Source organism: Hippopotamus amphibius, chromosome 13 (assembly GCF_030028045.1).
Source record: "Hippopotamus amphibius kiboko isolate mHipAmp2 chromosome 13, mHipAmp2.hap2, whole genome shotgun sequence".
NCBI classification, from domain to species: Eukaryota; Metazoa; Chordata; class Mammalia; order Artiodactyla; family Hippopotamidae; genus Hippopotamus; species Hippopotamus amphibius.
This window is the reverse complement of record NC_080198.1, coordinates 91,217,763-91,232,048: the sequence shown is the minus strand read 5'-3', so window position 1 is coordinate 91,232,048 and position 14,286 is coordinate 91,217,763. Positions and strand designations below refer to the sequence as shown.

Genomic DNA, 14,286 nt, shown 5'->3' with positions numbered 1-14,286 from the left:
ACAGATAAGGAGACTGAGGTTCAGAGTGGTCAAGTGACTTGCTTAAAAGTTGCAGAGCCAGAATTTAAACCTGATCTACCTGATTCCAGAAGCACAAGATTTCCCCATCACATCTTCATGTTTTTCATGCTGTGAGTTTAGGGAAATTAAATCAATAGTCAGTTTTTCTCTGTCTATTAACATAGGGATTTATTATTAGGTTCAAATACTGTATTTTGAACAGCTTGAGCACCTCCTGTTGTTGCTAATAGCCTATTCAATCAGTCTTCAGCTCATAATTTTGAGCTATTTTTTCAAATCCTTGTGCGCAATCTACTTTCAACCATGCATAATTCTAGCAGAGTCCTAGAACTGGGAAATCATTAGAAAGGCAGATGGGTCACCTTCAAAGAATACAGAAGGCCACAGATGTGGCAGGCCCACACAACCACCAAGCACTTTACAGATCCAGTTTCATCTAATCTTCATAACATGGGATTCTCATCATCCTTTTGTTGATGAAGAAAATGAGGCTCAGAAAGGTCAGGTGACTTTCCCAGGACACACAGCTCACCAACAAGAGAGTAGGATCTAAACTTAACTTGACTCATACCAAAGACCATGCCTTTTCCACTCCACTATCCTATATGCGGAAATCACTGCTCTTTCTCTCCTCTCTCTGCACACTCGACCTTCTGATGGGAAAACTGACCTCATCCAGTCTTCTCTCCAGCATTTGAACTGCTTACTTGTGCATATCTGCTGATGCAGTAATATGGCCAACTTGGCAGCCATTATGATGGTACATGGCCACCCCCTGGAAGAAGTGCAACCCCCAGCAAAGGTCCTTGATCACCATGCTGCGTGCATGCTGATGGGAAACTGCAAATAAGACTTGGCCTTCAGGTTGTGATGTCTCAAAGGCAATGTGACGTCTCATGGCAGGTAAGGGTTTGAAAGTTAGGACACTTGGGTTCAAAGCAAGGATTCCTCCCTTAAAGGTGGTGTGATCGCAGGCAAGTTACTTATACTCCTGAGTCTCAGCTTCCTTGGCTGTAAAATGGGAGTAGTGATCCCCACCTGCTGGGTGTTATCAAGGATTAAGAAGTGGGTTCAAGTAGCTGGAAGGGTCCAGCAGCAACTCTCATGTAACTGATGCTTTGTCAGGATCCTTTTTCTTCCTCTTGCTGGTGACAGGATTCCCTGCCAATCACTTACCACCCTCAGGAAAGACCATTGTAATTGTATTCTTTGCCTGGTTCTCAGAAAAGCTCATACAATGATCCAACCACCGCTAGGAGGATGGAGAGGGTCAGGACACAGAAAAGCACTTTGTGAAACACAAGGACCTGTGTGCAGTCTGTTGGCAAACGAGTGAGGGCAGGTATGTGTCCATTTACCGAGTCCAGAAGGGACAAGCGTTTGAGGCTGTAAAGTGTTCAGTGACTCCTACTTTTGTTACTTATCGGCTTTATGATCTCGCCCAAATCCCTTCACTTTTTTTTTTAAGCTCTTTATTGGAGTATAATTGCTTTACACTGTTGTGCCAGTTTCCGCTGTACAACAAAATCAATCAGGGGATACATATATCCCCATATCCCCTCCCTCCCGCGACTCCTCCCCACCCTCCCTATCTCACCCAAGTCATCACCAACCATCGAGCTGATCTCCTTGTGTTATGCAGCAGCTTCCCACTAGCTATCTATTTTACACTTGGTCGTGTATATATGTCAATGCTACTCTCTCACTTCGTCTCAGCTTCCCCTTTGCCTCCCCCCCACCCCACCCTGTGTCCTCAAGTCCGTTCTCTGCAACTGCATCTTTATTCTTGCCCTGCCACTGGGTTCATCAGTGCCATTTTCTTAGATTTCATATATATGCATTAGCATACAGTATTTATTTTTCTCTTCCTGGCTTATTTCACTCACCTTCTTAAGCTTCTGAGTTTCCTGATGAGCTGGAGATGGTGTAGCCCAGTGGCTGGCACATCTTCCGGGCCCTGGAAAGATGGAAGGCAAATCTCTGTTAGACATCACAACATGGGGCCAAAACCCAAGAAGGGGTTAAAAATAAATGGTTCCTACGGAAAGCAAAGATGAGTTCCCTTGAGAAGAGCTTTACGTAAAATGCATTTATTTTCAAAAGTTCGCTTGATAAAAATAGAATATGCAACAAACACAATGTGAGAACAGAGAGCCTTGCCTTCAACACACAGCCCACACTTCAGCCATGTGTTTTGGGGATGTGAATTAGGGGCCCGGGGCTCCTCCAGACCCTCGGTGAGGTGGGACTGAAAGCAACCAGGGTTCACGGGCTGGTCCCCCGTCTCTTCATGTCCCTTGTGATGCTGAAGGGACTGGGCCATCTGGGAATTCATGGGACCAGATTAAACTGAGTCCTTGAAAGTCATGGTGGGGGAGGGGGAGTTTGGGGGATGTATCTGTCTTCTTCGTGTGCAACTGAATCCTGCAAGTTGTATGCTATAAACACACACACACACACACACACACACACACGTGGGCAGGAGAAAACAAATCTTTCTGTCTTCAGACTCCTTGAAGTTTTCCTTTGGGCTAGTTCATGCCCAAGGCCCAAGTGGCTTTTTTGGCATTCAGAAAGTTCTTTTTCTTTTTCCTGGGAGGAACATGCAGTGAGAACTCCGGCTCCTTTGGATTTCTGAAGATAAAGAGCTTTTCGCCCGTGTTTAATAAATCAATGGTTTCTGCCCCTACAATGGGCACCGGGGCCAGTTCCCCAATGGACTCCAGTGACAGGTGTGGCCAACTTCCTTTTCCAGAGAATATCATCCTCTCTCTGAGAGGGAGACACGTCTTCTTCAATATGCTAAAGAAAAAAGAGAAGATCAGATTCGACATTTTTGGCAACTGACTCTCCCGAGTGTCCTGACAGAGTTCTCTAGGAAAACCCCCTTTGGGTCCCTAGGGTCCCAATCTAGTGTCATTTTAAAGAAAGGCTTTTCCCTGCGGTTGCCAGGTCGCCCCTAAGGTTAGCTGAAGCCCGCGGCAGTGGTGGCTGCAGACAGCTCTCACCCACTCACGACTGTTCACTTTGTGGAGTTTTGTGAGCCTGTTGTCATCACGTTGTCAGCACGGAATCAGCCACGGTGGGAGTTTCACACCATGGAAATTGACAAGTGCTACAAATCAGAGCTCCCATCTCCCCCCAGACAACTATGAAACATTTCCCAGGTCACCTCTGCCTGTGGGCCTCACACTAAAAGCAGGCTGATAAAACTGGATTATAAAGCAACAGTTAGAAGTTAGGTCTCACGTGTCTGAAATAGAACAGAGCGCCACGCTCTGGGAATATCCTGTAAAAGCACGGCTGGAATCCCGCCCAAGAGCAGTGCAGCCCCTAAATCCTTGACAATGGCTCTGACTCCCTCTGAGAGCCCTATACGACCTGAAAGCCACAGAGTCCTTTGCCCAAGCAGTGCAGGACGAGGCCACGTCACTGGGGGTCGACCTCCTGCAGGTCACTGGTGGGCTTGTAGGCCCTTTCTGAACAGACGTGGCTGGTGAGGCTTCATGCCCTCACCGCGAACTCCTGCCCTGGCAGCTCTGTGCAAGGATCATGACTGGGACTGATTCACAGTCTCTCCTCCTCTCACCATTGTACACAGCATCTCAAGGCGAAGAAAAGGCGAGTACAGTGTCCCAGGACAGTGAGGCCGGGGCTCTCCTGATGTGTACTCGCCCACTTGCGTCCGTGCAGCCCAGGAACGCCTTCACTACCCCCACCTCATCCTAATCTACGGCAACTGACTTCTGCTCCTTAGTGGAGCGCTTTACACTTACACAGCTTGCATTTCTTTCTCTTGGTGTGGTCTCGATATCCTGATCTAATTTCTCTGGGACAAAATTCTGATACCCAGCCCAATATCAATGGCTCCCAGATTTTTATTCACGGACTATTTGGGAAGCTCGGTCTCTGCGGCTTCACCAGAGCCCTGAGAAATTATGGAAGGGGCAGGACTCAGACACTTCCCTTGGATATCCTCTGTTTCCAGAGCACACTTTGGTTATCACTTTTTAACCTGTTATGTTAAATGGGTTAACATAACTCTTGTGCCTTGTGTTACTCTTTTTCCAAATCTCTAGTGGGAAACAGCTTTGGTCTGTAGTTTGTAGCAATCTAAAACCGCTCTGCCCCAACTGTCCTCTGTGCAATCACCATGGCTAAAAGAGAAAGGCACTCAGTAGAGTGAAAAGAGCACTGGTCTGGAAGTTCAGGGAAATAAAGGGGATGGTTAGATGGCCCTAAATCCCACAGCCACTTTCCACCAGCTGCAGGCATGGGATCTCTTCCCCTGACCTCCCTGAGCTGCTGAAGCGTGGCCGTGGGATTTCCCCCACTTTCTGGGAAGCGGGAAGGCTCAGTGCAACAAGGTGGGAAAGGGCTTTGTAAACTATAAAGTCTGAACATCTATATGAATTCTTCTTCTTCTAATGAGATCCCATTTAAAAAGAGCCATTAGTTAAAATAAATACTGCAATTAAAATGCTGATGAATGACAGGAGAACATTCTGCCACTGATAGCTAGCGGCTTATCTTCAGCTCATAAACTAAGCCCACTTTGCTTTTTTAAAAAAGTTGAAGTATAGTGGATTCACAATATTGTGTCCGTTTCAGGTGTACAGCAAAGTGATTCGGATATACATATATATACATTCTTTTTGCTAGCCTCTTCTTTTTGTATTATTTTTAAAATTCCACCCATAAGTGATATCATATGATATTTGTCTTTCTCTGACTTACTTCACTTTAAGCCCATTTTGAATAAAGACTGTGGTCTCTAGGAAAGGAATGTTGGTACGTTTGCGGTAACCCTCCCCTCGTGGTCCCCTCTGCCTCCCCTGCCCGGCTCACAGGCAGCCTGGCTGCCCTCCCCAGCCCACCTGGGCAGATGCCCTCATTACCTCTCCTTCCTCTTGTGAGCCCACAGCATCTTTTCTAATCCTCTGCTTATCAGTTCTCCTCGAAGTTTGCTCTCTAAGGCTTGCCACCAGCCCTGATGTTTCCTGAAAGCAAGAAGGGAGTGTTCTTATATTTTCAAGAAGAACAGAATCTTCAAGTGATGCATAATCCTAAAAAGCACTATGGGGACTCCTTCCCTCAATGTGACCCTTGGCTGACACGAGAAACCCTGAGAGCTTTCATGTTGGTTCTCTCACTCACTCTGTGAACACCGATTGAGCATCTTCTCTGGCTGAGTCAAGACACAATCTCTGCTGCAAGGGATCCCCAGTCCAGGGGTCACAGACAGGTATCAGGTGACATCAGTCAGAGAGAGGAAGGCTGCTGAGATGTGGGGACACTTGAGCTGAGTCTTGACATCCCAGTAGAAGGAGCGCATGTAGGAGTCGAGAAGCTCTCTGCCTTGGGTTGTGTGTGGTCCATCTCCCCACCCTGGAGGGGACGCTCCCTGTGGCGGAACGGTCCCTTTACTCTCCCACATCCACCAGTGCCTAAGACAGTCGACATACTGGGATCTCAGTACGTGTTTATGAATTTTTGAATAAGAAGGTCGAGAAGGCACAGGGGAAGCTTGGAAGGAGGGTGAGGCAGGGAGTCCTCGTGCCACGTGAAGGAGTGTGATTCTCAACCAAACAAGGGACAGCATATAGGAATGGGGGTGGGGGGATGTTCGCAGGCTTGGGCTCAAGTCAAGTCAATAAAAGACGGTGTGGGCTCGAGAGTCCTGTCTGTGCCTGGCTCCGGCCAGCTTCATACTCTACCTTGGCCGGTCCGCACTGCCCAGCTGGTGGGGTGATGGACCCTCGCCCACGCTGGGCCAGGCTCTCTGTCCCAGGAGTCTAGCTCTTGGGCAGAGATGGCTGGTCTTCTGAAGGGAGCACCCAGAGAGGATGGTCTTCACGCTCTCCTGGTCCTGCCCATCTGGGGACCTGGCGGACGGCCCTTCCTGAATTCTGACGGGTCCTTCACACACCCTTTCTTGCTTAGGTTCATCAGTCAGTTTCTGTTGCTTGAAACTCAAGACCCTGAACTGATGGTGTGACCAGGTACCAGGCGCATGGGACACAGGAGTAGTGGCTGCCCTGCCCTCAGAGGCTATGGTGAGTGGCTTTTGACTCTAGACGTCATCTAATCCACTTGGCCATGAGGTCAGGCAGCAAAAGGGGGTGCTCACGCTTCACACTCCTGGGGACAAGCCACCTGGGCACTCCCGCCTTGTCCCACATCAGCCTGCCCGTGCCGGCTCACCAGCCTCCCAAACTAAACTGGCCAAAGGGAGGCCCCGTAAACAAGGTCCTCGTGGGCAGGCCTCAGGCACAGGTGACATCGCTGTGACCAAGCACATTCCTGCTCCAGCGTCACCACCAATACCCACCATCTGCTTGTTCTTCCCTGATGGTGCACTGAGAGAACCCAGGCAACTCTGATCACACCCATCTCTCTGACCACGCCCACACCAGCCCTGACCCCACCCACACCTCTTGCTGGGCTGCACCGACTCTAGGAATGCTCTTCTCAGCCCCTGTGGGCCCCACTCCTACCCAACAGCTGTTGTTCCCACACTCTTATCCTTCATTTCACCCTAACCCTACTCTTTAGCCCTCAGCTGAGTCAGGGACCCTTTTACAAGTCAGGAAAAATAATGTACATACACACCTGTCCACACAGTCATGCCATTTCAACAGACTCATGGGCTCCGAGACGCCCACCCCCAGCCTCCTGTGGATCCTGGCTGAGGACCCCGGCTTCACCGCCTGGGCTCCAGCACTTTCAGGTCTGGTCGTGGCCTTCCTTGTAGCCTCACTTCCCACCGATGCTGTTTTAAATGGCACCACTGGCTGCCCCCAACCTACCTTATCCACAGCCCCACTTCATGCCTTTCCTTATAGAGACCCTTAACTGATCAAACGTACGCCTGGAACTGGAGCCTAAAAAAAAGTATCTATGCAGCATTTTCCATAATTGAGGAAAAATGAAGGCAAACTAAATGTCCAGTAAGAGGGTAACGATTACACATACTATGTTATACACCTCAGTAGAATAACAGGCAGCTGTTAAAAGTATTACCTATGGAGATGTCTTAATAACTGGGAAAAGTATGAATTTTAAATTGTTAATAAAAATAGCAGAAATAGAGTCAAAATAGTGTGATACTTATAAAGACGTTTGCACATGGTCAAGAGTTGAAAGGTAATAAGTGCACTTGCCTCCGATATAACATTCTGAAAAGCAGGACACAAGGTTGTATATACTGGGATTCCTACACACACACATACACACACACACACACACACACACACTGCACACACTCATAAAAGCCAGCAGAGGAAACACATTCTGGAGAAAGAATTGTAACAAAATGTTAACAGCCATTTTCTCCAGCTGATAGAATCATGGATATTTCTTTTTCTTCGTTTTCCTTTATGCATTTATTGTGCATATATGGTACATTTACAGCCCAAGAAAACTTATTGTCTTAAGATCCTGCTGGAGGGACTTCCCTGGTGGCGCAGTGGTTAAGAATCTGCCTGCCAATGCAGAGGACACGGGTTTAATCCCTGGTCCAGGAAGATCCCACATGTCATGGAGCAACTAAGCCCATGTGCCACAAGTACTGAACCTGCATGCTGCAACTACTGAAGCCTGCATGCCTAGAGCCCCTGTTCCACAACAAGAGAAGCCACCACAATGAGAAGCCCACGCACCGCAACGAAGAGTAGCCCCTGCTCACCACAACTAGACAAAGCCTGCCTGCGTGCAGCAACGAAGACCCAACGCAGCCAAAAAAAGAAAAGGAAAAAAAAAGATCCTACTGGGGAAATGAATTAGTGATGAAAGGAGAAGCTGTGGACAAATACTTGGGCCGTGACTTACAGAGGATTCATGGCGACTCTCCTGGATGCTGTCTGCTCCTTGAGCACAGAAGTCCCCCAGGAAGGCATGTCTGATTGTGCCCTGTGGTCCTCCTCCCCTCTCCCATCCGTTCCCTCTACGGGGACCTCGTTTTCTGACCCTGCACTCACCCCCTCCTGCCCAGGTCGGCCTGCACCCCGCCGCCATCATTCTCCACCGTGTGGTCTTGATGCTTCTGGCCCATGGAGTCCAGCACGGCCAGCAGCTCGGGCTGTGAGGCTGTGGGCAGAACCACGCTCAGGAGCCGACGCAATGTGCCCCCGGGCAGCATCGTCAGCTTCGACAGGTACGATGCGAGTCTCAGCTCCTAGAGGAGTGAACACAGGAACTCAGAGCCTCACAGCTGTAACCTTGATGAACAGCAAGTTTTAATGGATCACGGTCTTAGGACTTTTTGTCCCAGGGAGATAAATATTTTAGTAGCTCGGTCTTGAAAACATGTTCCCAAATTCACAGAGCTGTCAAGAAAAATCTATTTGGTCAGCAACCTTGGTCTCCCATGACATTCCCCAAGCCTTCATCCATCCCTTTCAACTACCCTCCACTCACTCATCACAGCTACAGCCCTGGCCTGCGGCCGGACCAATTAGTAGTTTCTCTTCCTACTTGTGTTCGGTGAGGCAATAGGGCTCAGAGGGAACAGCACAGACTCTGGAAACAACTGAAATGTGCCTAAATCAGTGGATGGTTAAATAAATTGTGCTATGGCCATACCACTGAATGCCAGTCTGCAGAGAAAGGCAAGAACTGCACGGATCCCTAGGGCTTTTCACTGCGTGAAAAGAGCCAGGCTGTGCAGTCACATCCTGTATGTTTCCGTGTGAATATCATTCCAGAGTTGACAAAATTTAGAGATGGAGAATAGAGCAGTAGTGGCCAGGGGTTAGGGATGCGGAGAGGAGTGGATATAACTATAAAAGAGTAGCACAAACAGATCTTTGTGGCGACCAAACAGTTCTACACCTTAAAGGTGGTGTCACACTAAACTACATGTGATAAAACGACACACAACTCCATGTGCATTTTATATCCATGTCAACTTTCTGGTTTTGATATTGTACTAAGGTCCTGTAAGATGCAACCATTGGGGGAAACAGTGAAACAGGGATCGGGGCACTGGAACTCTCCAGCCTAGCTTTGAAACTTCTTGTGAATCTAAAAGTATTTCCAAAAAAAAAAAAAGGGTTAGAAAAAAAGAGAGGGAGAGAGTAGAGGTAGGCTCTGTGTTCCCCCAAAACTGTGTTGGTTCCCAGCCCCACTGCACAGACCTGTGTGTCCTTGGGAAGTGTCTTTATTTCTCTTTGGGCCTCAGCTTTCTCATCTATAAAATGGGGTAACAATAATACCTATGTCAAAAGGTTTTGTGAAAACAAAATGAGCTGTCATATGTAAAACCAGTCCATGTTAAGAAGACAAACTACCTTTCCTAGCAACAGGGTGGGCATGCCTGGCCACCTAACCAACCAGAGACCTTCCCTGGGATTTTACACAGCAAACCCAGGACAGCTGGATGTTGAAAGGCCATCAGCTCAGGGCTGGCAGTTGTCATATCCCTTCCTGTGTGGAAGAACCTTATTAGTGGACACAAAAAAACAGGGGAGAAAGATAGAGAAGGAAAGAGACCCACAAAGAGTCCTTTGCCATTTGAGCACCCAGAGCTCAGCCCTGCTCTTTGAGGGGACAGTCAGGGTATTAACACATTTTGTTTACATTCAAACTAGTTTGAAATGAGTTTCTGTTACCTTCACATGAAAGGAATTCTGACTTTACAAGACATCTAAGTGCCGTGCTTGACAAATCATGGTCATACAGTGAGTGATGGTCATTGCTGTTGTTCTGCTATTTGTATGAGTTTCCTATTGTGGCTATAACAAATCACCCCAAACTTAGTGGCTTAAAAAAACACACAACTGTTCTCTTATGGTTCTGGAGGCCAGAAGTCTGAAATCAGTGTTACTGGGCTAAAGTCAAGGTCAGCCAGGCTGGCTCCTTCTGGAGGCTCCAGGGGAGAATCCCTTTCCTGGCCTTCTCTAGCATCCAGCAGCTGCCTGCATGCTTTGGCTATGGCCCCTTCCTCTGTCTTCAAAGTGCATCCTCCAATCCCTGCTTCTGTCATTGTCAAATGGCCTTTTCTTCAGGCTGTGATTCCTACTTCCCTCTTGTAAGGATACTTGTGATTACATTTAGGACCCACTGGGGTACCCGAGAATAATACCCCCATCTTAAAATCCTCAATCACCTCTGAAAAGTCTCTTTTGCCATAAAAGGTCATACTCGCAGGTTCCAGGAATTAGGACTTAGCCATGTTTGGTGGGCCATTGTGCCAGATTATTAGTACATTTATTCATTCAACCAACACTATGATGGAGTCCTACTGGGCGCCAGGCCCTGTTCCAGGCCCTGGAGGCAGAGCAGTCAGTAACACAAAGTCTCTGCCTTCACAAAGCTCACAGTCAGGTGAAAGAGACAGATGGTAAGCCTACAAACAAACAGATAAACACTGTATCAGGTAGTGGTACATAGGCACTAGGATGGAAAACAAGGCAGGATAAAGAGACCGAGGGTGACAGGTGGGGGTGGTTGATGTCTGAGATGGGTAGTCAGGGAAGGCTTCTCTGAGGAGGTGACATCAGAGCAGGGACCTGAATAAAGTGAGGAAATGAGCCATGGGCACATGGAAGGTAAGAGCTTTCCAGGCAGAGGGAAGGCAAGGGCGAAGCCCCTGAGGTGGGGATGTCCTTGGCATGTTTCATGGAGAGCGAAGGAGGCCAGTGTGGCTGGCGTGGGGCATGTGAGAAGCAGAGTGATGAGAGATAGATGGGACAGGTGGCGGGGGGTGGGGTCAGCTCATACGGGTCTTTTCACTGTAGGGAGGATTTGACTTGTCTTCACGGTGAGATGGGAAGTCTTGCAGGAATTTAAGCAGTGGGAATGGCATGAGCTGATTTTCATTTTTTAAAGATTACTTCGGATGACACAGGGGCCATGAACCATCTGCAACAAGAGAGGTAGCAGAGGGGTGGCATCTCAGCAAGAGATGCTGGCCATGTGAGCCAGAGTGGTGACGGGGAGGTGGTGAGAAGTGGTGAGACATGGGAGATGCTTTGATGGTACAGCCAACAAGGTTCATTGAAAGACAAGAATAAAGGATGACTCCATCAGCTTTCACTTGGGCTGCTGGGTAAATGGGGCCATTTACTGAGATGAGTGGAGCAAGCTTGGGACAGAAAACCATCAGTCACTTGGAGTTCTGTTTGGACAGGTTAAGTCACGTGTTTCATCGATGCACTAATGGAGACGTCAAGTCTCAAGTTCAGGGCAGAGGTCTAGAGATAAGATTAGAAGGTAATCATTGTGGAGATGACATCAGCAAGGGGGTGAGTGCAGATGAGAGGAAATGAGGTCCCAGGACCAAGTCTTCAGGCTCTCAACATCCAAAGGCCATGATGCAGAACAGCATCGAACAGGGGGGCCTGACCACAGGCAGCCCAGGGGCTGGGAGAGAACCAGGTGTCCGGGGTAGCAGAAGCCAAGGAGGGAACATATTCGAGAAAAGGGCTGTGGACCAAGTGCCACAGAGAGGTCAAGAAAGACAGAGACACGGACTTGACCACTGGACTTGGAAACGTGGGGCTGCTTACGACCTTGACCAGTGCAGTGATGGGGAAATGTGTTGTTATAAATACCAAGCCTCCTTCCTTGTGACCCATGTGCTTCCTTCTTTCTAGAATACACTGTTCCCCAAACTGCTCTCAGTCAGGCTCTCCTCAACTCACTGGTTTGTTTCTACACCAGTGTTGGGCTTCTGGAAGCCTTTCCTGACCCCACATTCTGGGACAGATGTGTCTCCTCTACTTTCTCATTGGTTTTAATCAACTCTGTTCTGTACAATTCTTGTATCAGATTCAGCTGTCCAATTTCCTGTGTGTCTCTCCAGTGAGGTGTTAGGATGGGATCCGCATCATATGTCTACCTCCAGCATTTAACCTGGTTCCTGACACACAGAAAGACACCAACAGACGTGCGTCGAAGACATCAACAGACGTGTGTCGAAGACATGAAGGATAAACCTTGACTTCATTAACACCTTGCAGACTCACTTCTTCCTGAGGCAGGGGAGTAACCGTTCATCACTGGGATCCCCACTGGTGAATGTGGGGACCCACTGCCATAGCCCTCCCAGCTCTGAAGCTTTCTGATCAATAATCCTTAACACAGGTCAGTTAACTGGGTCAAATCTTCCTGAAGGTGGTGACACAAACAGCATCTGTGTGGGTCATATCACCTTAAAAGATCTGGGGTCACTTCTAGGGACTGAAATGAATCACACAGCAATGTGGGGACCAGCTGTCCATGCAGAAGACGGTGGCAGAAAGATCAGGCTTGCCAGTAGGCCCTGTCTTGTCCCTCTTTCCTGCTCTGCTTACCACCACCAGACCTGGCATGGATTTCCATTGTTTGGGTGTGTACTGGCTTACTTCATCCTTGTCTTGATTTTTAAGAAATACTGCTAAAGCAAATAACCCAATCCACAAATGGGCGGAAGACCTAAATAGACATTTCTCCAAAGAAGACATACAGATGGCCAACAAACACATGAAAAGATGCTCAACATCACTAATCATCAGAGAAATGCAAGTCAAAGCCACAATGAGGTTTCACCTCACACCAATCAGAATGGCCATCATCAAAAATCTGGAAACTACAAATGTTGGAGAGGGTGTGGAGAAAACGGAACTCTCCTGCACTGTTGGTGGGAATGTAAGTTGGTACAGCCACTATGGAAAACAATTTGGAGGTTCCTTAAAAAACTACAAATAGAACTACCATATGATCCAGTAATCCCACTACTGGGCATATACCCAAAGAAAACCATAATCCCCAAAGAAACATGTACCATAATGTTTATTGCAGCACTATTTACAATAGCCAGGACAAGGAAGCAACCTAAATGCCCATCAACAAATGAATGGATAAAGAAGATGTGGCATATATATACAATGGAATATTACTCAGCTATAAAAAGGGATGAGATGGAGCTATATGTCATGAGGTGGATAGAACTACAGTCTGTCATACAGAGTGAAGTAAGTCAGAAAGAGAAAGACAAATATTGTACGCTAACTCACATATACAGAATCTAAAAATGGTACTGATGAACTCAGTGACAAGAACAAGGATGCAGATGCAGAGAATGGACTGGAGAACTCGAGGTTTGGCGGGGGGCGGTGGGTGAAGGGGAAGCTGAGACAAAGCGAGAGAGTAGCACAGACATATATATACTACCAACTGTAAAATAGATAGCCAGTGGGAAGTTGTTTTATAACAAAGGGAGTTCAACTCCAGGATGGAAGATGCCTTAGAGGACTGGGATGGGGAGGGTGGGGGGGACTCGAGGGGGGGGGGGAGTCGAGGGAGGGAGGGAATATGGGAATATGTGTGTAAAAACAGATGATTGAACTTGGTGTACCCCCAAAATTATAATAAATTAATTAATTAAAAAAAAAAGAAATACTGCTAATTTTAAGGAATTCAAACAACGCAGAAAAGCACAAAAATGTTAAAGTAATTATTCCAAATGCCACTATCTAGAAATAATTATTACTAACATTAGGCAAAACACATTCCAGGAATCTTTCCAGGCATATACATAAGTAGATGAATGGATGGGTGGATGGGTAGACAGATGGGTGAATGAATAGACGGATGATGGATAGTGGGGGGACGTGTGGATGGGTTGGTAGGTAGATAGATGGGTGAGTGGACAAATGGACAGATGGATGGATGGATGGACAGACAGATGGACTGATGGGTGGATGGATGGATGGGTAGACAAATGGACAGGTGAATGGATGGATGGATAGACAGACAGATGGAGTGATGGACAGATGGATGGGTGGACATGACTATAAAAATGAGATCATAATCCACATAAAATACTATTCAGTTTATGTATTTATTTTGTTGATTGCCTGCTCTCCCCACTAGAATATCAGCTCCTGAGGGCATGGGTTTTATCTGTTTTGTTTGCTGCTAAAATCCCAGTGCCTAGGATAGCACTTGCCACTTACTAGAGCACAGTCAATATTTATTCAAGAGCAAAGCCCCTTTAGAAGATGTCAAGGTGAATCTAAGTCATCCTTTATGTGGTTAGAAAAGAATGCCACTCTATTACCTACCAGTGGCTGTAGTCATGCTTGAGCCTCGAGGGAGAAAGGAAATGAGTTCAGTGAGGACCACGGGTGGGGTCCCAGCCTCACCCCACAGCACAGAGAAACTTCCTGCCTTGTGGAGTTAGTATCACTCATTTTTAAATGAGCACTCCCTTCTCATTTTATTCATGAAGCAATTAGGAAATACTCTGCTTCAAAGGGAATTGTGCAGTAGCATGAAATG

General features: G+C 47.4%; 1 protein-coding gene across 2 annotated transcripts in view; it reads right to left on the bottom strand.

Annotated features, from left to right (window-relative positions):
• Window positions 1–2,104: 2,104 nt before the first annotated feature.
• Window positions 2,105–14,286, bottom strand: part of EVC2 (EvC ciliary complex subunit 2) — a 146,857-nt gene continuing 134,675 nt past the window's right edge. Inside the window, exons 20-22 of one of the 2 annotated variants that reach the window (XM_057706637.1) lie at window positions 8,001–8,197; window positions 4,920–5,021; window positions 2,105–2,823 (exon numbers count right to left, since the gene is read on the bottom strand). In XM_057706637.1, the coding sequence (XP_057562620.1) occupies window positions 2,553–2,823; window positions 4,920–5,021; window positions 8,001–8,197 (570 nt within the window). In that variant the 3' untranslated portion in view covers window positions 2,105–2,552. The remainder of the gene's footprint in view (window positions 2,824–4,919; window positions 5,022–8,000; window positions 8,198–14,286) is intronic. The other variant, XM_057706638.1, reaches the window with a different exon arrangement.